The sequence below is a fragment of the Acipenser ruthenus genome, chromosome 4 (assembly GCF_902713425.1).
Source record: "Acipenser ruthenus chromosome 4, fAciRut3.2 maternal haplotype, whole genome shotgun sequence".
NCBI lineage: Eukaryota > Metazoa > Chordata > Actinopteri > Acipenseriformes > Acipenseridae > Acipenser > Acipenser ruthenus.
The window spans coordinates 19,137,940-19,163,756 of NC_081192.1; the positions used below are offsets into that span (position 1 = coordinate 19,137,940).

The 25,817-nt window shown below is 39.9% G+C and overlaps 1 protein-coding gene across 8 annotated transcripts in view; it reads right to left on the reverse strand.

Annotated features, from left to right (window-relative positions):
* Positions 1–25,817, reverse strand: part of LOC117400207 (anion exchange protein 2-like) — a 136,610-nt gene that overhangs the window by 10,447 nt on the left and 100,346 nt on the right. For all 8 annotated transcript variants that reach the window (XM_059022162.1, XM_059022157.1, XM_059022160.1 and 5 more), the window contains 11 exons: positions 23,495–23,745; positions 19,963–20,099; positions 11,437–11,617; positions 10,239–10,374; positions 9,295–9,487; positions 7,945–8,050; positions 6,949–7,133; positions 4,306–4,522; positions 2,098–2,313; positions 1,436–1,584; positions 999–1,193 (listed from right to left, as the gene is read on the reverse strand). In XM_059022162.1, coding sequence (XP_058878145.1) covers positions 999–1,193; positions 1,436–1,584; positions 2,098–2,313; positions 4,306–4,522; positions 6,949–7,133; positions 7,945–8,050; positions 9,295–9,487; positions 10,239–10,374; positions 11,437–11,617; positions 19,963–20,099; positions 23,495–23,745 — 1,966 coding nt within the window. The remainder of the gene's footprint in view (positions 1–998; positions 1,194–1,435; positions 1,585–2,097; positions 2,314–4,305; positions 4,523–6,948; positions 7,134–7,944; positions 8,051–9,294; positions 9,488–10,238; positions 10,375–11,436; positions 11,618–19,962; positions 20,100–23,494; positions 23,746–25,817) is intronic.

Below are 25,817 nucleotides of genomic sequence, written 5' to 3' on the forward strand. Positions count from 1 at the left end.
CAGCTCTTGAGCCTCTATTTAACAGTTTTAGACACCAAAAAGTAAACAAACCAAATTATGCTCGCGCACCCTTAATGATCTCATGGGACAGAAAAAAGCAAGCATTCTAAAATGCCTTGCTTAAACAATACCCACCTTCCTGAAAATGTTGTGTTGTGATTTTTATATTATATATATTTTGTTGCGACTTTCTGTTACGTGGAATGTAATAAACGAGAACCAAAACAGTGAGTTTTTTTCCCCTTCACTTTACAACGCCATTTCCACATTTGTTTTATTTGAAACATTTAAAGTTAAATTTCAGTTTTTGTTTGCTTGTTCAGCTACAAAAATGTTATTACTTTATGAAAACGTGTTGATGGCCACGGTTTACTGTGAATAAACAGCAATGGCAAGGAATGGAAAAATAAATAAAAATAATAAAAAAAATGCATGGTCATCTTTATGTACTATTTATTTTGGGAATAAACAAAACAACATTTAAGCTAAAAACAAAAAAGCGCATAACATGACTGAAAAAATGAAAGACAAACACTGCGGTTACACAACAGAGGGAAAAAAAAAGAGCCTCACGATGTGATTTTATAGTTATTTTATAGTTAATTCACTGGGGTAAAGTAAGTCCTACACAACTTACTCTTTACTCCTGGGATATTTTTCTATTTTAACGCGTTACATATTGTAAGGTCTTGCTGTAAAATAAAGGCAAACACACAGGGGCCACGGCCACGCCCCCTGCCCCTGCTGCTATGCGGTCTCTGCCTGCGTTCTAAGCAATATAATGGCTTTTATTACTTTTTGAAAAACGAACGAATATCTGAATGAATATTTAAATTATGAGCGAATATCCGAACATGAAAATCCTGTGTTTGTCCCAGCACTAATAAGAAGTAACTTTTTCACCAACACAAAACAGGAAAACGTCTGTGCGTAATGCAATGTTGACATGCTTGCCCTAATATACAGACACTCTCCCCGATTCTGGTTTTTGAACTCACCTTGACTAGCTTGGAGAAGGTCTCGTAGATGAAGATGAGTGAGATGAGGAAGGCAAAGATCTCCTGGGTGAAGCGCGAGACATAACGCACCAGGAAACTGCCCTCGAATGCCACCATGATGAGCACGATGAGGATGAGCCAGAACCCGATCCACACCCGACCCGTCAGGTACTCCATTTCATTGGCCTTGCAGAACTGAGAGGGGGCGGACAGTCACTCGAGATACAGTATTCTATTGCACCACAGCCTACAGCTACTCTGCATGGGCAGTCTGGGCGTTTAATGTTTTACCATTATATTAGGTTTAGGTCCTAAAGCAGTCGTACTTCATACATACTGATAAATACAAAACATTTTTTTTTTATATACAACAACCCCTGATCACTGACCCCCGACAACCCACAACCCACTTAACTTTAGAGTCACTGGATACTCACAGAATAAAAAGCTTCTTCGAAAACTAGCAGGGGCCCCGAGAAACCAACCACGAGCAGGGGCTGGGCCCCGAGCAGGCAGAACACCACGCCGTGGAGCGCTGTGGAGATGATGAGCTCTGACACACCCATCAGACCCTCCGTCTTCTCACCTGGGAAACACAGGCCTGGTCACTATGGGGGCACGGAGTATCTCCTTCTGCCTCCCGACACCTGACCATGCTGGGAACTACAGGGACAGTGCTGCATATGCACAGAGGGTAAAGCATGCACTCTGCTACTGTTACATCTGAGGAATAAGTAAGGAACTAGAATAAACCAATATCTACCTTAGTTAGAATGAGGTAACCAAGTAAGTACATGAGTAGGGATGGAAATACACCAGGAAGCAAATGTATTTCAAGCTTAGTATGAACCACCCAAGCTTGAGAATTTCAATATAAAGTTTTATCACCACTGGAGTCTTTCAAAATGTAGTTACCTAAGAACAGACATAGAGGTGCCTACACTACATCCCTATCATAGTGGGGTAATACATATCAATAGCCGAGATAAACGATAATAAACTGAGCAACCAAATGGGTAGAAAACTTGAGTAAACAACTGAATACATAAACAAGTAGCAAAATAACAGGTTATTCCCCAGAAAGGAGCGAGTTGCTTACCCAGCAGGCCCCCAAAGGTGATGGCCGGGGAGAGGGCAGCGAAGTAGATGAAGATGACGGCAGCCATGCACTGTGGGTTGAGGGCATCCTTGAAGTCACTCAGGTACTTGGGGTATCTCCTGCGTGCGTCGCGGATCAGCCCCCCGAAGGGTCGGCCCGTCCGCTGCAGTGGGTCATCATCACCCCCCTTGACCGCTTGGATGGTCAGCAGGGCCCCTGTGGGATGGAAGGGGGGTGGGGGGGTACAGATATATTTTTAACGTAATTTTCGGTAACAGCTGGACACAGGTGCAAAACGAGCTTCAATGTAACCCACGCACTTTTTGTCATTCCTGTAATTAGTTTTTTGTATTACACGCACCTATGAATTAGGTGCACCTTTTTTAACGCCCCGGCATTGGTTCTTAACACTACATTTCTCTGCATACTTCTCATTACAACAAGCAGTATACAGTAGGCTGCTAACTCTGCTAGGGCTGCAATGAAGGGTACATTTTGACCTTTGAAGGTTCAGAACACATTACCGAAGGAAGGTTCGAACCTTCAATGGTACTAATTTGCATAATTTACTGGTGATGTCACCATAGCTATTTGTTTATATTTGATTGAAAATCCTATTATTTTTACAGGTAATCCATATAAATGTAATAAAATATTCACATGTAGTTAAAAATATGTTATATAAAACAGTTATCATGTTTTTATAATTTAAATTAAAAAAAATACATGTTTATTTACATGTAATTGATGCTGCTTGCGATATATATACAGTAAGCTTGAACTGCAGCAGCATGAACTGCAAAACAAAGCTTTTTTTTTTTTTTAGCAGACGCCCTTATCCAGGGCGACTTACAATTGTTACAAGATATCACATTATTTTTACATACAATTACCCATTTATACAGTTGGGTTTTTACTGGAGCAATCTAGGTAAAGTACCTTGCTCAAGGGTACAGCACCAGTGTCCCCCACCTGGGATTGAACCCACGACCCTCCGGTCAAGAGTCCAGAGCCCTAACCACTACTCCACACTGATTTGGTAGTGGATTTTAATACAACTTTTATTTACATAATATGCATTATACAAATCAAAAGATCGAATTTTGCATGTGAGTGACATTTAATGTGTGATTTATAGTATTCAAATATTGTCAAACTGTTTCTGGTAACAGAAAAAGAAAAAATTCTACAGTACGTGAATGCAACCTGACGAACCTTCGAAGGTTTAAAACTACCTTCGAATTCCTGGCTAGCAAACGAACCTTCGAACACAGCCCTAAACTCTACCTTAGCGCAAGAAAAAGCAGATCAAGTTCAAAGTCTGAAAAACATTATGGGGCACTTTAGGGGTTTTTAGATGTTGTTAAGTAAAATATTTTTGAAAAATATTTAGTTAAAAAAAACTCCTTTGAAATGAACAGTAAGGCTAGATTTTTAAGTTTTAATGCATTTTTTGTTTACGACTGTAAGTCGCCCTGGATAAGGGCGTCTGCTAAGAAATAAATAATAATAATAATAATAATAATAATAATAATAATAATAATAATGCAACATCTTCCTCCCTTTGTCATCTTGCCCTGCACGGCTTCAGATTTCTAGTTGAACGTATATTTGGTTTTCAATTTTGTATTTAGGATTTCATGAAATATACAAATCTGGTTAAATAAAGCTTTATACTGACCATTTTATTATTGTATTTGAAACTGAGTAAAATATAATCAATATATTTGAAAAGGGCTAATAAATTGCTATGGTAGTAGTAGTAGTAGTATTTGATATGCTGCCGAATTCAAAACACAATATTGTTGATTTTAAAGATTGTACTTTTTATATCACACAGCTATTCTCAAAGACTTTTTTTTCTAACATTGCCAGTAAAAATGCATTTAACATTTTTATTTAATTGTCTTTTAAGATCGCCCAATGTATTGGATTTTACATTAAGATGAGGTTATGTAATAACATCTATATCTCAGCTATTTCTAATCATTCAAAAAAAATAAATGTATAAAACATTCTTTTAAATAGGTGTCATGTTATTGTTTTTATTCAGAATTGCAAAATATATCACAACAATCAGTCACGTCTATACAGCTGTATATATTCATACAGATATAATGAAACTTTAAAGAAATTAAATTAAGTCTGACGATGTACTATGTTAACTTAAACAAACAAAAAAAAATGCACAGAACCATGAGTTGTTACCTTTATCCTCAGGGGTCTTGGGCTCCTTGGTGAGCAGCTTGATATCCTGCTCCTCCCTCTTCTTCAGCATCTCCTTCTGAAAGCGCGCCAAGGAGCTAAGCAGCTCCTCCCCCCCAACCTCAGAAGGTGGAATCACGATGCTGCAGTCCAGGAACTCGTTGATGGCATTCAGGAGGTCCTGCCGGTCGTCAGCCAGGTACGCTGCTTCGTGAAAGTGCTGCCAGGGAAAACCAGAAGGGATTAGGGTTTGCATTGTAATTATCATTTAGCAGACACTTTTATCAAAAGCGACTTAGAGACTTGGGGGTGAACTACGCATCACAACTGCTGCTGCAGAGTCACTTACAATAGGACCTCGGTTTTACGTCTCATCCAAACGATGGAGCACAAGGAGGTTAAGTGACTTGTTCAGGGTCACACCCAGTGAGTCAATGGCTGAGGATTGAACCTGGAAACTCCTGGTAACAAGCCCCTTTCTTTAACCACTGGACCAACAAATGAACACACCCTAATAAACAATAGATTATCTTTTCTATCATTTGAGAAATATAGCTAAACTTAGACCTATTATTTCTGTACCGGATGCTGAGAGGCTAATGCATGCCTTTGTTTACAGCTCATCCAAAAGAATACTAACAAAAACCAGAAAAAGTGAACATATCACCCCTATCTTGGCCTCTTTGCACTGGCTCCATGTGTAGTTTAGAATACATTTTAAGACTTTGCTTTTAACTTACAAAGCCCTCAGTGGATTAGCACCCAGTTATTTACAGCAGCTGTTGACCCTGTGCACTCCTAGTCGCACTCTTAGATCACAGGATGCGGGGCTGTTGGTTATTCCGAGGGTGAACAGAAATAGTATGGGAGGAAGGGCATTTTCTTGTGAGGCTCCAACTCTATGGAACTCTGCCTTATTCTGTCAGAGAAGCTAGGACTCTTACTGCCTCTAAATCAAGACTGAAAACACATTTTTACAATGTGTCTTATCATAGTTTTTTATTATACAATAGAGCTGCTTTCTAGTTGTCCTTTCTAATTTCAAATGTTATTAATGTTCCTACTACAGTTGCCCCGGGTTATACCACCCCCCTTTATAATGCCACCCTCGCATAACGCCAGCTGTAAAAACAGTGCTATTTTTACCCGTTATATCGCCACCCCGCTGTCCGCCATCCGCCAACTTCCCAAGCCAAGCAAACATAAATATAAGCATTGTAGTTTCCCTCATTGTAACGCCAGCGAAATAATCATGGCCAATTAAAACAACAAAGTTTTGCAGTTAACTTTTGACTCGCTTTTTGTTAATTCGTTGTTAACTAAATGTTCATACCAATGTCATCAACACTCCCGCTCCCAAAGCAAAATAGAAAGTACGAAATGGTGAATCGACCCTACATTTAACACCAGAGCAAAAGAAAAAAATCGGCATGTATGCATCTGAAAATAAGAAAGCAAGACATTGCAAATGTTTTCTCGCCTAAGTGAGGCATACTGTTAATTGAAGTACAATTGGAGACATTGTAATGGATAAAAACAAATGGCTTACCTTGACGGAACGGGTCGATTTGTTTAACCTGAAAAAGGCTTGACGCAGTCTAAAATAAGCGACTTTTACAAACCACAGTAAAAAAAAGTACTGTAAGAGGTAGGTTTGTTTGTTTACGTGCAAGTTTTGCACAAATGAAGTTTTTCTTTTTGTTTTTTTACTTTGTTTACATATTCAACGTTTTTTGTAACTGCTTAAAAAAGAATGCTGTTGAGCTTAAATTGCTTTGTGAAATAAATAGATGGCATCGTTCAATGGGGGATAGTATTCGGCAGGCTTACAGTCGTGCCACAAACAGTAAAGTTCAAATGACCAGTACAGTAAAAAAAAAAAAAAAATCATCATCTTACGCTTTGTTTTTATGGAATTGTTGTTTGGGTGATTTGACACTAAATGGGTGTTTATTTTTTGTACCTCAAAAGTAGCCATGTATGTTTCATACAGATGGGAAAAGATGATAAAACGTCACTAGTAGACCTACTCTTGTGTTAAGAACTAGTACTGTAATTTTAAAAAAGATTATGGTTTTATTAAAATGGCCTAGAGATACTGTAATTGTATAACTAAAAAAATAAAATGTTTTAATTTATTGCAAACATAGAAGGTTGTGTGTGTAGGTTTTTTTTTAGTTTGGACCCTCACTATAACGCCACCCTCGCTTATTGCCCATGGCCCTTACCAGGCGGTATAAAGAGGGTTGACTGTATGTTGTTTTTATTCTTTTTATGAACTGGCTTTCTTTCTCTTACCAAATTTTGTATTTAACTGTTTTATTACAATGGATTGATTTTTAACTTTGTGTAATAAATTGTGTGAATAAATACATACATACATAAATAAATTCTCTCAGTAAAGCTTTATTCACAATTCTCTCTTTGTAGCAGAGAATGAAGATATGTGGAGCTGACAATGATGTCTCAATGCTTGCTTAATCTGAACACACACACAGATAAAGTCACAGCAAGTGATACAGGGAGAGAGACACACAGACGGATAAAGATACAGTAAGTGATACAAAGAGAGAGGGGTAAAGGAAGGGAAGTGACACACACATACAAAGAGAGATTCCCTCTCCCCCAGCCCCTGGGTCCTCTTACTTTGTCAGACATGAGTGTGGAAATGGAGCGACCAATCTCGTGGTAGTCTATGTTGGTGCTGCTGGGCCCAAGCAGGACGAAGAGGAACCGGACCGGGACAGGCACCTCCAGCACAGACTCCAGCTCCACAGCTTCGTGCAGCCGGACGAACGCCATGGTGGGCTGCTCCAGGAACTCCACGCTGCCTGGGGACGGGACAGAAATGCTTAGCCACGGGATTCTAATGGGAGCGTCCCATTACCTCTGGTGCGCCCATGTGTTTGGGCGGCAAAATCAGCAGCAACTGTTTCTCTTCATCGCGCTACAGCTAACACTGCTGGCCTGGCACCTGCTGGCCAGGTCGGTAGCTTGCTTACATCCACTCTCGAGTTCCTGGGAATAAAAGAGGAAGCTGGCTTGTCGTGGGACCGGAGGACACCCACTGAACCTTCAGTTCACCTGAGCTGTGTGGGGAATGGCTATGGTGTGGGGAATAAATTATTGGACATTCCAAATTGGAGAGAAAATAATTGGGCACACTAAATAAAAAAAATAATAATAAAAAAAAAAAAAAAAATGCCGAGCCACTATCCCTGCTTTAAGGCCGGGACACACATACGTGGTGCGATGCCGCTGGCAATCAGGAGTCATTTTACCGTCAATATTGCCTACCGTGTTACTAAATGGTGCTGCACAGACTACAGCAATATAATACCGGAGTATTGCAGTGTCTGTTGTCTACAGAGGTGTCCAAGCACCCTGAAGTGTTTGATCCTTCCCATATTTCCTACAAAGATGCTGACATGAAGGCAAACATCTGGGAAGCCATAGGAGCAACAATTGGACGGGCAGGTCAGTATTTTATAGAGCGCTCCTGTTAAGCATCCTTCTTGTAGCCTACTTAGTAAACCGTAAACATAATTTGCTATTCCCTCACAGTATCAAACATCCCTGAGTCCAACAGGCACTACAATGATGTTCTGTACATGGAAGAACATTTAGATAGGAGATCCTTACCAACGAGTACGACGGTGGCTTCCGCATTTTCCGGGATCTTCTCCAGCAGTTTTAGCTCATGCTTGGACTTGGACTTGTGTATCCCAAGCAATGGAGCAGCATCCTTCTGCAGGAGAAGAAACACCACCGGTCAGACTTGCAGAGAAGGCTTCATTGTTATCATTCATACAGTACTTCTCCTGTTTCATATAACAAAAGGTCTAACATGCATATTTGAGAACAGATGGAGCAATGCTAGTTTCATGAGTTGCAGCCTCTCTGCCCTTCCTCTCCTGACCTGGCGATATGGAGCGAAGAAGGACTAGTGACTAGCCTGTCATCTACTACTGAACATAGATCAAAAAGTCAGGAAAAAGACAACTGCATTATTTTGAGGTCTTCAAACTGGTGGGCAAATATTTCAGTAGATTTATAAATCAGAAATAGAGCATTGAGTAGAGAGCCTCAAACAGGGTTTAGGTTTGGTTTAGTTAAGCCTCTATATGGATTTCTTTTCCTTGTGGTAGATAATAACTTGTGATTCTCTCCCCCCCCCCCCCCCCCCCCATTTTGTATATTCATCAAACAAGCCATTCAAACTTAAAATAAGAAATATTTTTGTCATTTGGCTCAACAATTATCCCATGTTAGATATATATTACATATTATTAGGTAACCAAGGCATTAAAACCCACTTCCCTCCTGTTAGCTGTAGCAAAACTACTACTGGTCCCATTTTTGTTCTGTTGAAGATCATTTGGTTCTTTGTTTGTATTGTATACTTCAGTTTGGATTAAGCAGATATTTTATAAGCAGCGCTATAGAAGTACAACTTGCTGTTGCTTTCTGGTGCCCAAAACATTTCCTGTGCTGCAGCTCAGATTTAATCCAATGGTAGAGCTGCAATCAGGGCATGTGATTTACTGTACAGGAAGTGATATACCATGAAGAAATGTTTTTGAACGGGATGAAACATCAGCATATCTTGAATTCAAACATCACAAAAACAAGTAAAATGACCAAAAGATTTTCAGCTGAGGAAGAGGACCGGAAATAATGCTAATAAGCGGCAGGAAAATGGATTCTAAAAATGTGCGCTCCGTTAGCATTTCACTGCTGAGTCTATTTGTACACCCAGTGGCACAGTAAAAAGTGCTATTGATATTAATATTTTTTAGTTATTAAGGGGTACCCTATTATATTATTTCTTACAGCTGGAGTTATAAAATACAATATCAAGACTGCCTGTTGTGATCACAACACTTCAATGTACTTGCTCAATTTAGTTTATATATCATATCAAAAGGTAGGAAGCATCCAGTATTTGAGCAGTGAAGTGATAAAAATAGTTTGGGAGTGGCCGGTGCTGACCTCCAGTTTGTCAATATTAATGCGGGTATCATGCTCGGCCTTGGGGCTGCTGCCCCCCATGAGTGGGTCGGTGACAGAGGGCTCGGAGGCCTGCGTGATGTGGTTGGTGCTGTGGTGGTGCGGCAGCAGGGAACCCAGGCTGGCTGTGGAGATGTTCCTGGGGAAGCTGAACTCCTTCTCATCGCTCGGGTGGCTGCAGGGGCAGGAAGAAAACCAACAAAACAATTACACCACCCACTCGATATATCGCGGATGTCGGGGTCCAATATAAATCCACTATATGGGTGGGTTCAATCCCTGGTAGGGGACACTGCTGCTATACCCTTGAGCAAGGTACTTTACCTAGATTGCTCCAGTAAAAACCCAACTGTATAAATGGGTAATTGTATGTAAAAATAATGTGATATCTTGTAACAATTGTAAGTCGCCCTGGATAAGGGCGTCTGCTAAGAAATAAATAATAATAATAATAATAATAATAATAATAATATATATAAAAAGCAGAACACCGTTTCAATTTGTACAGCGGAGAGTAATTGCTTTTCATCAACTTCAGTCTAATCATATGTAACCACATGCTGCAAATTGCAATTACAGTGACAGGTTGGAACATTAGTGCCCAATCATGCTTTTTTGTAAATTTGGAATTTCAAAATTCCCAATTAAAATGTCACCTCACTACTGGAACCAACATTCCAACTCATGAGGATTGAAGATTAAATAAGTGACCTCTGTTCCTGCTGTCTAACCTAAGTTACTGAACCCTGGAAGCACAAGTTCTGGTTGAGTCACCCCACAGAAGTGCCTTTACTAGAGGATCCACTGGGGACCCTGTGGCCTTGTCATTGGTCCCTAAGGAGTTTGAGATGTTTGTTCCGGTGCCTTCTCCCATGCCCTCTCCTCTCACTTGCCCTCTAAACCTCCTCATTTGTGCTCCTCCTCACCTGTGCTTTAACAGCAGGGCCCTCAGGACGTTGGCTCTGTCCTCAGCTTTGATCTGGTCCGAGATGATCATATGCTCCACCACCTGGTGAGCAATACCAGGGAGGGACTTCTGATCCAGATCCAGCAGGACCGCACCTGAGACACAACACAACACGGTCAGGAACCTGCTCCTGTGGGAAACTGAACTTACCACTTTACTCTACTCATTCCCCAGAACTGGACTGTCAAGCTGTTTAGAAATGAGATATCAGGTATCTGTAGGGAGCTGTCACTTTTTTGTTCTTTTGAAATAATTAATTCATCCTTCCATCGCCAAGTATACAACACACATCACGTATAATATCACACAAAAAGTACTACATCTTACATATATAATTAAAAAAATGTCATTAAAAGGACAAAACAACAATTTTCAGTTTCAGCAGTGCAGAACCAGTGAAACAACCCACAGTCCTCGTGCCTATTTGAACTGAGATGTTAAAAACATATGTTTAAATATAAATCTTATGTACTGTATACAAATATAGACTCCATGATAGAAGACTGTTTCTGATACAGAGTGCATAGGAGGCTGTGTGGTGCGGTGGTTAAAGAATAGGGCTTGTACGAAGTCCCCGGTTCAAATCTCGGCTCAGCCACAGGTTGTGTGACCTTGAGCAAGTCACTTAACCTCCCTGTGCTCTGTCTTTCAGGTGACACGTTGTTGTAAGTGATGCACAGTTCACACACCCTAGTCTCTATGTGGCCTTGGATAAAGGCGTCTGCTAAAATAAACAAATAGTTGGTACATGCCCTTGCATGGGACGAATGCAATCAATATCTTGGATACACTAGTAATCCCCCTGCTAAAAAACTACATACACTGCGCTTGGACTTTTAAAAGCTTGCAGATCTAATGAAGCCATTAAATATTTCAGAACTGGGAGAACCCTACACTTAAAGTTTGTTTCATGTCTTTAGCAGGTATCTGTGTTTTATCTGCTCCAAAGCCCACCTCATGTGGCCCCAATATGGCAGCCATGACCCCAATATGGCAGCCATTTTAGGTCACAGTACAAAGTGAAGGGTTTGTTAGATTTTCCATTAAATGGTAAGGGGATGGTATGAAAAAAAATCCACCTTCTTATAAATGAAGACGTTAGTAAATGACTGATACGATGTGATGATGAAGGGTGTGACTCCCCCTCGGGTCCCCACCTTGTGCAATGGTCTTGCGGAGCTCAAGCAGGCTGCGGAAGCTGAGCGAGGCCACGTGGGGTTTACCCCAGCGGTCTGTCTCCTCCTCCACATCCTCCTCAAACTTGATCCAGCGTGCCGTCTCCCGCCACTGCATCTCCTGGTTCTTATCCATAATTAGCTCATTCAGCTCCACAAACACCTGAGCGAGACGAGACAGGACAAGCAATTTCAATTGACAAGAGACTATTAGAAAACTTGTTTTGTATAATTAATAAACAGACGCCATGTCTGTTATTTATAAATATGAATTATCAACACGAAAATGGGCTTGACCCTTGCTTTATCCCACTGTCTGCATGGCTTATTATTATTAAAATTATGCAGGCATATTTCGCTAAAAGAAACTACCCTTTGTATTACACAGATCCATCACGCATTTTGTTTCTGTTTTTCACATGCATCATTGTGTGCCCGACACTAACATGGGAAGATATGCTGATCCACTCAACCTCCAGATAAGGCAGAAATGAACTATTCTGGGTAATTAGTCCACAGTCACAATATATTGGCATGTGGAAATACAGTAGATGCCGGTTATTAGCAACCCTGATAAAAGACAACTTTCGGTTAGTAACAACATTTTCCCAGGAACCAATCCTGTCCCATAGACTTTAATGTTAATGGCATTCTGATATTAGCAACTGCACGCTGCTTATTGACAGTTTTATTACTAGTTGCCAGTGCTACAGTGCACACTTGCATGATTCATGCGCATACTTCATGCAGCTTTTATAAAACACTGACTTCGCAACTGCGTATTTCTGGCGGACTGAGGCAGAATCGTGGCTTTGAAACTGGCTACGAAGCTGCACGCAAAATTGAGATGGATTTACAGCGAGAGGTGGTACATTGTAAAAAGCAGACAACGCTGGACAATTTCTTATTTTAAAAATGTGTTCTTTAGAATTGATTGCAAGTACAACACATTTTTTTTTTCTTAATTTAGTAGTTGCGAATTATTTTTATTGTTTTCTCCACAATTTAGTAGTGTCCAATTATTTTTAGGCTCAGCTCACCACTACCACCCGTGCTGACTTGGGAGGGGCGAAAACAAACACACGCTGTCCTTCGAAGCGTGTGCCGTTAGCCGCCTGCTTTTTTACACACTGCAGACTCAACATGCAGCCACCCAGAGCTACTGCTTCGGAGGACAACGCAGCCCTAGGCAGCTTACAGGCAAGCCCGCAGGCGCCCGGCCAGACCACAGGGGTCGCTGGTGCACGGTGAGCCGAGGACACCTGGCCGACCTAGCCCTCCCTCCCACCGGGCAGTGCTCGGCCATTTGTGTGCCGCCCCCTGGGAGCTCCCGTCCTCGGTTGGCAAAGGAATAGCCTGGACTCGAACCGGCGACATCCAGGCTATAGGGCGCATCCTGCACTCTACGCGGAGCGCCTTTACTGGATGCGCCACTCGGGAGCCTCAACACATATTTTTTTTATGACTGCTTTACTCATTGTAAGGACAATTGTAGTACATCATTGTGTAGTACTATTTAAGCCTACTCCTTTTTTTTGTTTGTTTTACACACGCGTGGGCTAAACTGTTCTATGTTTGGGTATTTCGTGTTTCTCATGTTAATTTTTTTAACACTAACATTTAAAACACATGTATTTCAGTGCCATATTGGTACAACTACAGTATATATCGTTCCATATAAATACACTTGAAAACGGGGCCTTTTCGCTTATTGGCAACTTTCGGTTGTTAACAAGCGGCATCTACGGTAGTAACAATGTTAAAAAAATGCCAAGTTACTGTATATACAGTAATCTCTGTGTATAGGAACACCTCCTAAGACAACATTTCAGCTAAAGGAACAGGAACTTCACTTCAAGACAGCCGTCATATTTTCACAAGTGCACCTCACTGCTACAAATTGGCATGTAATCAAAACTTCAAAACCCGCCGCTGTTTCTCTTGCTACTAAACATTGGAAATTGTTTGAGCTCTTGAAACAAAACCTGAAATCAGACACAAGTCGCCAAGCAATTTGTGCTTCACCATTCTGTTAAATAATGTCTTGAATATTGCTCCTGTACATGGTACATGTATTCATAATTAACATAGAGCTGCTGTATTTTTTTTTTTTTTTTTTAACGTGTGTAGGGGTGCTGTGTTAATTTATTTCGACAGTTACAGTCAGCACTCGGATATCCGTTACCAAGATACACGTCAGTCGCATTTTACCGCCCTTGTATTAAGAATAAAATCAATCCCCATTATATATATACATACATACATACATACATACATACATACATAGCCTTGCAAAAGTATTCAGACCCCTGACTAATTCTCTCATATTACTGAATTACAAATGGTACATTGAAATTTCGTTCTGTTTGATATTTTATTTTAAAACACTGAAACTCAAAAAAATCAATTATTGTAAGGTGACATTGGTTTTATGTTGGGAAATATTTTTAAGAAAAATAAAAAAACTGAAATATCTTGCTTGCATAAGTATTCAACCCCCACACATTAATATTTGGTAGAGCCACCTTTCGCTGCAATAACAGCTTTAAGTCTTTTGGGGTAAGTATGTACCAGCTTTGCACACAGTGTCGGAGTGATTTTGGCCCATTCTTCTTGGCAGATTTGCTACAGGTTGTTCAGGTTGGTTGCACGACGCTTGTGGACCGCAATTTTCAAATAGTGCCACAGATTCTCAATGGGATTGAGATCAGGACTTTGACTGGGCCACTGTAGGACATTCATCTTTTTGTTCTTGAGCCACTCCAATGTTGCTTTGGCTTGTGCTTGGGATCATTGTCCTGCTGAAAGGTGAATTTCCTCCCAAGCTTCAGTTTTTTTTAGCGGACTGAAGCAGGTTCTCTTTCAGTATTTCCCTGTATTTTGCTCCATCCATTCTTCCTTCAATTTTAACAAGATGCCCAGTCCCTGCTGATGAGAAGCATCCCCACAGCATGATGCTGCCACCACCATACTTCACTGTAGGGATGGTGTGTCTTGAGGCATGGGCAGTGTTAGGTTTGCGCCACACATAGCGCTGTGAGTTTTGGCCAAAAAGCTCCATCTTGGTCTCATCTGACCACAAAACCTTTTCCCACATCGCAACTGGGTCTCTCTCATGCTTTCTGGCAAACTCCAGACGTGCTTTCAGATGGTACTTTTTGAGTAACGGCTTCTTTCTTGCCACCCTCCCATACAGGCCAGTGTTATGCAGAGTTCTTGATATGGTTGACTGGTGCACCATTACTCCACTCCCAGCCACTGAACTCTGTAGCTCCTTCAAAGTGATTGTTGGCCTCTCTGTGGCTTCTCTCACAAGTCTCCTTCTTGTTTGAGCGCTGAGTTTTGAGGGACAGCCTTTTCTTGGCAGTGCCTGGGTGGTGTGATGCAGCTTCCACTTCCTGATTATTGATCCAACTGTGCTCACTGGCATATCCAAACACTTGGATATTATTTTGTACCCTTTCCCTAATCTATGCATTTGTATTACTTTATCTCTAACTTCTGTAGAATGCTTTTTGGTCTTCATTTTCCTTCAGATTCACAGCCTGACCAATGATCTTTCAACAGTGGGGTTTTTATCCAGAAAATGTGACAGCAACTTTAATGGTTCACAGGTGGAGGCCAATGGTAAGGCAATTGTGTCCTCGTTAGGGCAATTTCTTTCGGTGTAAACTGGGAGCTTCCACAGCACAGGGGTTGAATACTTATGCAAGCAAGATATTTCAGTTTTTTTATTTTTCTTAAAAATATTTCCCAACATAAAACTAATGTCACCTTACAATAATTGATTTTGAGTTTCAGTGTTTTAAAATAAAATAACAAACAGAATGAAATTTCAATGTACCATTTGTAATTCAGTAATATGAGAGAATTGGTCAGGGGTCTGAATACTTTTGCAAGGCACTGTATATATACACACACACACACACACACAGTGCCCCGTGAAAAAGTATTTGCCCCCTGTCTGATTTTCTGCATTTTTGATTATTTTTGACACTGAATGTTATCAGATCTTCAACCAAAACCTAATATTAGATAAAAGGGACCCTGAGTGAACAAATAACACAAACATTTGATACATATTTCATTTATTTATTAAAGAAAGTTATGCAACACCCAATGCTCCCATGTGAAAAAATAATCGCCCCCTTAGACTCAATAACTGGTTACGCCACCTTTAGCAGCAATAACTGCAACCAAACGCTTCCTGTAGTTATTGATTAGTCTCTCATAGCGCCGTGGAGTAATTTTGGCCCACTCCTCCATGCAGAACTGCTTCAACTCAGGGACATTTGTGGGTTTTCGAGCATGAACTGCTCGTTTTAGGTCCTGCCACAACATCTCAATGGGGTTTAGGTCTGGACTTTGACTAGGCCATTCCAAAACTTTAAATTTCTTGTTCTTCAACCATTCTGATGTAGACTTGCTTGTGTCTTTCGGATCATTGTCTTGCTGCATGACCCAGCTGTGCTTCAGCTTCAGCTCATGGACGGATGGCCTGACATTCTCCTGTAGAATTCTCTGATATAGAGCAGAATTCATGGTTCCTTCAATGATGGCAAGGCGTCCAGGTCCTGATGCAGCAAAGCATCCCCAAACCATGACACTACCACCACCATGCTTGACCGTTGGTATGAGGTTCTTACTGTGGAATGCAGGGTTTGGTTTTCGCCAGACATAACGCGTCCCATGTCGGCCAAAAAGTTCCACTTTTGACTCATCTGTCCATAGAACATTGTTCCAGAACTCTCGAGGATCATCCAGGTGCTTTTTGGCAAACTTGAGATGAGCATTCATGTTCTTCTTAGTGAGCAATGGTTTCCGCCTTGCTACTCTGCCATGAATCCCATTTTTGCCCAGTGTCTTTCTGATGGTGGAGTCATGAACACTGACCTTAGCAGAGGCGAGAGAGGCCTGCAGATCACTGGATGTTGTTCTAGGGTTCTTTGTGACTTCCTGGACGATTTTACGCCTTGCTCTTGGAGAGATTTTAGCAGGACGGCCACTGCTGGGAAGATTCATTACTGTCCCAAACTTTCTCCATTTGGACAATATGGCTCTGACTGTGGTTCGGTGGAGCCCCAGAGCCTTAGAAATGTCTTTGTAACCCTTTCCAGACTGAAAGGCATCAACAACTTTTTTCCGGAGGTCTTCAGGAAATTCTTTTGTTCGTGGCATGATGTGCCTCTAGAACCTGTGTGCTGACAACTTCACTCTGATGGTGAGGGTCAAAGATAGTCAGATTTATATTGGGCAGGGCTGTCCCAAATCATGCCTGGTTGTTAACCAAAGTATTGAAACAGCTGACCCTAATTATCCCTTTAATTGGGTTGAGTTAACTAGGGGGTCAATAACTTTTCCACACCTGAAGATTGCATGTTTGATTACCTTGCACACCAAACAAATGAAAGCACCAAACTTTGGTGTCATTTTTTCTCTCAGACTCCCTCTATATACTATTACAACCCACAAAAAAATCTGACCAAATACAATGTGAAAAATTTGCAAAAATGCAGAAAATCAGACATGGGGCAAATACTTTTTCACGGCACTGTATATATATATATATATATATATAACACAAATTAATGCACTTACCCGCCACACACAATTTCCAACTCTATAACCAGTTTTCTGATACAAAGCCCATCTCTTCAATATTACAATGTACTTGTTTATCCGTCACAGCCCGCGTTTTTTATTTTTTTAGTTTTTTCTCGCATGGTAAATCAGTCTGTCTTTATTGTGCAGTTATACAGCGCTTCCTCCAAAGCAAACGAGACAAGCTACGGTAATGTGAAAATTAATCAAACAGTTTTAGATACTGTGATGCATTTTTTGCAAGTGAACTGTTACATTTGGTCCTTATTGAGCACTATATTTTGCAATTCTGAATACTGACTTTGGATGCTGTTTTAAGTCTAGAAAATTGTGTTTTTAAAAAAAAAAATTTTTTCCTAAATTGCATTGCGTTTTATGTTTTACGCAGTTCTGCGTGACATTTTGATTTCATTTTGATGTTGGGTCGTTAATGGTGAATTTTACATACTGCTACAATACGTACCGGATTTAAAAGTATGTACTGTATTACAGTCCAGTCGTCTCTTTTAGCAAGTGATATTTTCAGAATCATATTGCTCTGAATTAAAATACTTCTTGTTATAAATATAGTACTGTACCAACAAAACCAACTACAGTACATTTAAATGGAAGCCTACTTATTTTAAAACAGTGTCCTTTCAGCTATGTACTTTTGACATTGCATCTTTTTTGCGTTCCCTGAAAAAATGTTCAAGGGTTGGAACGAGCCAAAATGATATGTGTCACACTTGTTTAACCGTCACTGAAGTCAACATTTTATTGGGTCGGATATGTGCGTGCTGACTAGTTTATTAACGTTAGTTGGTCTGTTACTTTGTTATTATAGCTTATTAACATACACTTGCCTATTGCTTTTCTCTTACTTATTCAGTTCATCTCAAATATTTATTTATTTATTGATTCATATTGTAACTGGTGGTCAACTCCGTCTTAGAGAACACTTTGCTTGCTTCCTGAGGGGTGTTCTGTTAGCCGGAGACTACTGCACTGTAAGGTGCATAATCCCTCAACTGTGCATTAGTACATTATAGAACAATCAAATTTGGAAGCCTGTGTCCGTCTTCGTCTCTCCCGAGTCAGCGCGGTGGTGGCAGCGGTGAGCCAGGTTGAAATCAAAATAATTGGGCTTTCCAAAATCGGGGAGAAAATGAGAAAATATAATTGCTGATTCCAAATTTAAACAAACAAAAAAAAAAAGATCATAATGTGCGTTTTTATTAAGTAGTTTCAAATTTTACTTTCTTTGCAGAACCCCACCCCCAACCACCCATTTACCTTTTCATGACGTTTGTAATCATTCCGAATGACAATAATTGTATTTATTCAATTATTTTTTCTTTACTTTTGCTAAGTCTGTGTTAAGGTGATTTCACCCGAGTCCAGGATCTGCACTTCGGTTCTAGCTGCCTGTCATAGACAGTCTCTTTAGAAAAGTAAGAACCAGCGCCATCCAGGGTTTTGCCACTTTGAAAACAAGTTTCCTTTAGTTTTGCAGGCAATACACTGTTGTGCTCAAGATGTTGCTGACGCTTACTCATAGAACAACATTTTGCTGATCTAGCCTACATTACATAAGGCAACTAGAACCTTAACTCAGTCAAAGCACGTTAACAGAGACTAGCAACAAATAAAAAAATAAAAAATAACAAACAAAAACACAAAATATTTGAGTAATTGCAATAAGAACCACTAAGGATGGTTACATATATTATAAAAAAGTAAGGGGGCAGTTAAAATGAAGTGCATTTATTTTGAAGCTTTTCATTTTTAATGATAAATTGGATAAAATGGACTGCCAAATAAGCTTCAATTGCAAACCTATGGCACACTAGAAAGGGTCCGAGTCTCACCTTCTGGTGCTGGGAGAGACCCCCAGTGAAGTCCAGCAGGACCATGTTGGATGGTGCCCGGTGGATTGAAGACAGCGGCTCGGCTCCAATCCCCAGTGAAGAGGGAGCTAGCTCCCAGCAAACCTGCCTAGTCTGATTACCTGCTTTTAATGGCTTTGTGTTTTAATAAAACATTAGCTGCTGATAGGGACTTTGTCATCCTGGGTGTCACGTTACCAAAACAGGTTTTTTTTTATGAAAGGAAATGACTCCATTCATTTTTAATTGAGATCAAGCCTATGTATGTGTGTGTGTGGATGCTGGGGCACGGATGCAAGCAGAGATAGGGAATGCGATATTCATAAATTGAATACAAATAATAGATGTTTTATTAGCAAGGTACAGCATGTCCCTAGTATACACTTGAATTGAACATATTCAGTGTGGGTCTATTTAATGAAACAGAGGCTGATTTTGTGAGACTATTAAGAGCGTCAATAAACCAACCCTGGTGGGGAAACAGCAGCCAGATTATTAGGTTTCAAAGGCAGCAGTATTAAGATGCGGAATAGTTTAGAACATTAAAACAGACCCCAATGTTTCACTTAATTTAAGGCTAAAATCCTTACCTGGGCAATTTTAGCTTTTAGACCATGTGAAACTTGTGATACAAATGTTTAATTATAATAATAAAGTTTGTTTGTTTTTGGATTGTGGCCTATGACCAAGTTGCCTATCAGATCTTTGTGCTGAACTTTTCAATCAATACCGGTAATGTTCCAATCAATCAAAAATACTGTATCAAAGCACCTCTTCTATGCTGTTCTGTACATCTGTAATGATTTGCAACATTTGACGCGATTCTGAAAACGGCTGTCCACTATTTAAAAACCTATTTCAATTTTTACCTTACTTTCATGTACAATATAGTATTAAGGTACAATCTATAAAGATAAATCGAAAAATGTGCTTTTTTACATTAGATTTGTAATGTGTTTTTTTTTTGTTTCAGTTTGCTGAATGTTGAATGAACTTGTCAAATGAATCCACATTCCCGTGCACTTCCCTCTGTCCCTACCTCGTGTGGGGTGCGGTCATTCTTCTTGGCCCGGGCTGTGGGCTCCTTGTGGTCCTTGCTGATGTGGATAACCTGACCTTTAGTGCTCTTCCTGACCAAGTGCCTTCTGAAGCCAGGGACATCCTCAAAGCGGTGACCTGCGAGGAAGGGGAAAGGGGACCAGCTGAATGAGCAGTGTGTCAATGAGAAGCAGCCTGGAGAATGGAGATCTCCAGATAGTCCCACTAAGTTTAGGTATCGCCCGTTTCCAATATATGCAAGCCTTGGTGTAGTAGATGCAGGGGGCTTTGACGATGTATTGATTTTACTTGGTTTAGTCATTAAAAACATGCATGGAAATAGCATGAAATAGCATGATGAAGTCATGACAGCTAGCTATCTTTTTTTTTTTTTTTTTTTTAAGTCCATGTATGGTCAGTTATTATTATCAATGTTAGTCCACTGAAATTCATGGACATGAGTAGAAATGGTGTACTGTAGCTCAGTGACTGACACTGTTAGTCACTGAGGAAAGCATGGTGTGCAACATACTGCTCAGTATACTACTCAGTGAAATAGCTTTCTTCTATTCACAATCCACACTGAGCACATACAGAGCTTGAAACTGCACCCAGTCCTGTGTTTTACAGCGTTGTTTAGGTATATGACTGAAATGAGTTTGAACAAATCGGGCCCCTTTGAACTAACAACAGCAAGAATCAGGAGTTGTTCATGCAATTATAATGGTGAAACACATTGGTTTATCATCAATATCCTGACTGATCATTAAAATAATATACTTAACTGAAGGTAGTTCTGAAATCCAGGATTGAGTGCAAGGCTAGTGAATGTTTCAAGCCCTGCATACACACACACGGGCCCATTACAAAATACAGCAGATGCATCAATTCAATCTCCAAACTGGAGGCCTACCTGCACTACATGGCTTGATACTACAAGGATTTCAATAGTGTTTTATTGGTAAACACAACCCACTTGAAGCTTTTCCATAGACCAGTGCCAAACTGCAGATAAGGAACATACAGATGAGATTATCCTCTGCCAACGAGAACCAAAGATCTGTGGAATGTTCCCCAAATTGGCAAAGCTTACTCAGCTTTTAACAATACTGTACATGTACTTAAACATAAACACAATGTACAGACGTTCTATTAAATCATGCATCAAAAAGGGTTAATCAGTCACAATCTAGTCAAATAAGATGAGTATTCTGGGTTGTGGCCATGTTAAAATCTTTAAACTTATTGTAAACCTAGTCTGTACAACTGGTAAGGCCAGGTAGAACTAGGAGGTATCTGTCCACTGTGCTGCTGGGTAATGTGCTCTAGGAACACCACACAGAAAATGTCAAAAGTGCAAGTTACCATGAGAAGCTTACCAGAGCTCAGGGGTAGTAATCTTCGGAAACATTTTCTCAAAGCCTCTGTATTCGGTTTAAAACCATTGTTTAAAACGTTTTTTGTTGACTACAAACTATCGACAAAGATCTGAGTTAATTCACAAACTTGGTGGAGAGTAGTCTGCATCACAAAACGACCAAGCTTTTCAGCACCATTTGGTACAACAGTGTGTGCAGTAGAGCAGAGCTGGCTAACCTTTTTGGTTAGAGTCACCAATGACCAGGGAGATTATAAAGCCATAAAAAAACACAAGTAACCACAAAAACAACCAGTGGTTGTTTACCCAGACTATACACCACTTTAGCTTCTACATGCTACTCAAGAGCAATCTGTTGGACAGCGCTACAATGACATTGTAACTGTGGGTTTCCCTTTGTAGACTGGTAATCCTCTACTATCATTAAAATGGATTACTGAAAAGGAAAGGGTTAACTTACAGTGATCAGACTTTAACCATGGGTGACACCACCTACAAAAGATAGATGTATTGTCCCAGAAGCGGCTCAGAGCTCGAGTTTGAAAAGTTCACACTTATTTCTAAAGAAAACCAAACAAAAAAAACAAGCTATTTATATCAGCTTACTAAGTTGTGTCCATTGCTTGTGGTTTAACTGCAAGAGAAGAAGCTTCAGGCAATACCCATCTGTTAGATAACCTAATCATTAGCTGTTTGTGTATCTTATGGTGAAGATATTTATTGATGTGTTCAAAATAATTGAGAACTAGCGTTATCTAATGGAAAGATAACGAAGACTGAAAAAATAAGTTGATAGTTAAAAATAGTAAATTACTTTTTACACAAGGCTTAACTTGCATTATCTAGTAGATGCAGTATGATTTTGCAGTTTGTAGAACTAATCTGACGACACCTTACTGTAGCTCTTACATGCTACTCAAGGGCACTCTGTTGGAGAGCGCTACTGCTGAGAGTTCAGGGTGTGCACACTAGGGGTGGTTGTTAAGGTCAGGATTGCCGTGGGGAAATGTACATAGCACCTGGTATGACTAAAAAAAATATCGGAACTATTTAAACCTAATTACATAAGAGCACTGCTGTTGTAAAACGCCTTAAAAAACAAAAAGGTCATGAATATTTCCTGTCTGCAACTTCATAATGGTATCTTCAGTATAATCATAATCCACAACTTCCAGCAGTACTTTATGTGTGGATGTTAGTTTGAATTAACTTTGTCTGTTCATTAAAAATATTTATTTAAAAAGGCATTGCAGTTACAAAATGTTTTTTTTTTTTTTTTTTTTTTTTTAACACTGTGTAAGCTACACAGTAATATGTGAGGGATGAAAAATGGCCAGTAACTTCGTGTAGCAAAGATGAAACACTCTCATAAGTGTACAGTTGTTACTGCAACTACTGTAGTGTACTGATGATGTTCGCTGATTTGATTTACTATAAAAATGTTCCTGTACAAAAACAGAACTGCTGAACCAAAAATGCCATTTATTTTTTTCTGATGCACTACAACATTATTTGAGAAAAATACATTATTTTAAAACTGTACACATACTAGTATGTATATGAACAGTATAGTTTGTTTACATTTTATTATATAGTAACATTTGTATTAACATCCTGACAGTAATACAGGGTTAGTGGTAACTTAACTATCACAATTGAAAAATATGTACATTACAGCTCTGTTCTTGAGGAATAATTTCAATGAGCGTTAAGAGAATAGAATACATTTGGTAATTCATCTTTAGTGGTTAATCAGCTACAATCTGACGTATCCTGCAAATTGGATCCCTTCAGTTTATAAAGGAAACCCTGCTTGCCTGTATTGTTCCGCCGGCTGTATTTTTTCTTAATTCTAACCCACTTGCATCAATGTTCTGCAACTACAATTGCTAAACATTACAGTACAGAATCTTCTCAGATACAACACATAAACTAACCATAGGACAGACTGTCTAACTCTCTTGTGCAGTCAAAAAAAAAAAAATTAAATAAAAAAAACCTGGGGCATTCACTTCTGTTGCTCAATATTCCCAATAAACTCTCTTCACATCTAAACACACACACACACACACGATCTTGCTCGCCTTCAACTTTGAATAAATTGCAAGCCCAGTCCCCTGCAGTCGTCACATCCCACTGGAGGCATCATACTCACTCTTCATGCCGTCGAGGTCGGCAGTCCCCAGGGTCAGAGCCTCACTCTCGTCCGTGGGGATCTTCTGGTACATGGCGTCCTCCACGGCGGTCATGCTGCCGATGCGTCGGCGCTCTCGCAGATTGTAGTTGCGGAGGGCTGGCTGGGATTTGGAGTAGAGGCGACTGGAAGTGCTGCTGTTCCCTGTGGGATGCGCAGATATTCCGGGGCTGCTGCTGCCTCCCGCTCTTTCTGCTGTAGCATCATTCTCTCTGTGCAGAATAAATACAGAGGCTCAGATATGCACTGCCCAAGGGGAGAAGCTCTGAATCTGCAATTACCCTGTCGTCAGGCCCCGGAGGTCATCTCCACAGATTGGGTCAGCCCCTGTGCAACAGTCAGTCAGTTGGCTACTTTATTGCCCTCCACTTTCTCAAAAACTATGCCAGAACAGCAAGGCCTGAAATCATGCTTACTACTGTGGAATCTTTCTGTTAGAGCCACTACAGACCATATATATATATATAAAAACAAAAAACAAAACAACATTTGAACAGACAGCCAGTCCAGAAGGACATTTTCAGATTTTCTCTGAATTGAAAGGACCAGTAGAAAGGTGTGTTTGAGGAGAACCAGTCACAAGGAGTGAGATAAATGTCCCCTTAGCTAATTAGAACCTACACCTACCTACAGTGCTACCAAATCTTAATTCGAATTCTCTTCTTATATACTTGCTTTGGATATGTTGAACTTTGTGTAAATTTACTATTACTTTAAAGTTGATTTTTAATATTCTAGTGTGTATTGCATTTAAATCTTTTTTTATATACTTGCTTGCTCTTTACCTTATGCCATCTACTGTATGAATCACAAGCATATTTCCACAGTTCTCATTCCTTACCAATTACTTGCTTATTACTATCTACCTACAGTATTTTCCAACTGTATTTATTTCACTATCAATTAACCAAATACTGCCAAGTGATTTACTGTAGAAACAAAACAGTTCAGTTCCATCAAGCACATCTTTAGGAATACTTTATACCCTCTGAACTGGAATTTCTGTAACAAGTCCAATATAAAAATGACTACTTGGGAGTGGGCAAAAGTAATTTAACGCCCCACATGCCCTCCCCCTGAAACAGTGAGAAAGGGTTCCAGTGTAAATAATATGCAAATAAAGAATTCCTTATAGCAGGTCATGATTTTATAACCATCCTCTATGTTGCTCTTTTAATACTTAGTAATTCAAACAGACTGGTCATCTTCAACTGATTGTGTGGTTTTTACCAACATCTGATTCCAAAACTAGAGTGGTTTTGAGTCCTCACAAAAACTGCAGAGGAGTGTGTCTGGCAGGTTTGTTTACGTGACTATTTTCATAAAAAAGGATAAAGAAAAACGCTCAGTATAAATAGAAGCAACCAAACCACTTAAGTGGTGATTGCTGGATCAGGCAATCTGTGGCACACAGTCGTTATTAAGCTGTTGTATGTTTTAATATATGAGATTTTCTTCCTTTGCTAAATCTGGGGGAAGCAGCCTGTTTTATTTTGCCCCGTCATGGCTTAAAACAACATTGCTATTTTTTACCCATCAGTACCACTTAACTGTCCCTTCAATGGTCACGCTGCTGTAATGTCTGACTGTGTTTCAGACACTAGAACTCTGTGGCCATGACAAAGTTCTCTAAAAAATACATTCACTTTTTTTGCTTGCTGCAAAACAAAGAAAAAAAGTCAGCCCCTTGCCGGGATTGCAGTCAAACATGCTCCTCTTTTTGCATGGCCAAGTCTACGAAGTTGATAAAATCAACCTGCAGTGTTTTAGTGCTCATTTAAAAGGTGCTAAAGAGTAAGTAGCTTTAAATTTAATTTCAATTGCTTATTCTTGTCCCCTTTATTCTACAGTGTTTGCAATCTTTGAGTATTTATCATCTTTCTTAAAATCAGCCTTTACCTGGCTGTTTTTTTTTTTTTTTTGTTTTTTTTTTAAACTTTGAGCTTGTCTGAAGGACCCTTAGTGCCTGAACCGAGCAGCCATCCTCATTCCAATTACATCAACTCTTTCAGTCCAGCCCCATGTTCTCCCACTGTCAATATAAAATGTATTGTAGGTGGGGCTGCTGGAGTTGAAAGGTCACGCTGTCACATGGTTCAGTCCAATACACTTAAGGTTCTCCAGACAGACTCAAATTCAAGAAAAATTATAAAAATTATAAGCAACCCAGTACCAGTCAGAATTATTGCAAACTCTCTAGAATAGTCAAGGGAAATGAACAAAACTAAAACACACATAAATTACATTTGAAACTACTTAAAGTACTCTTCAAAGTTAATGGTGA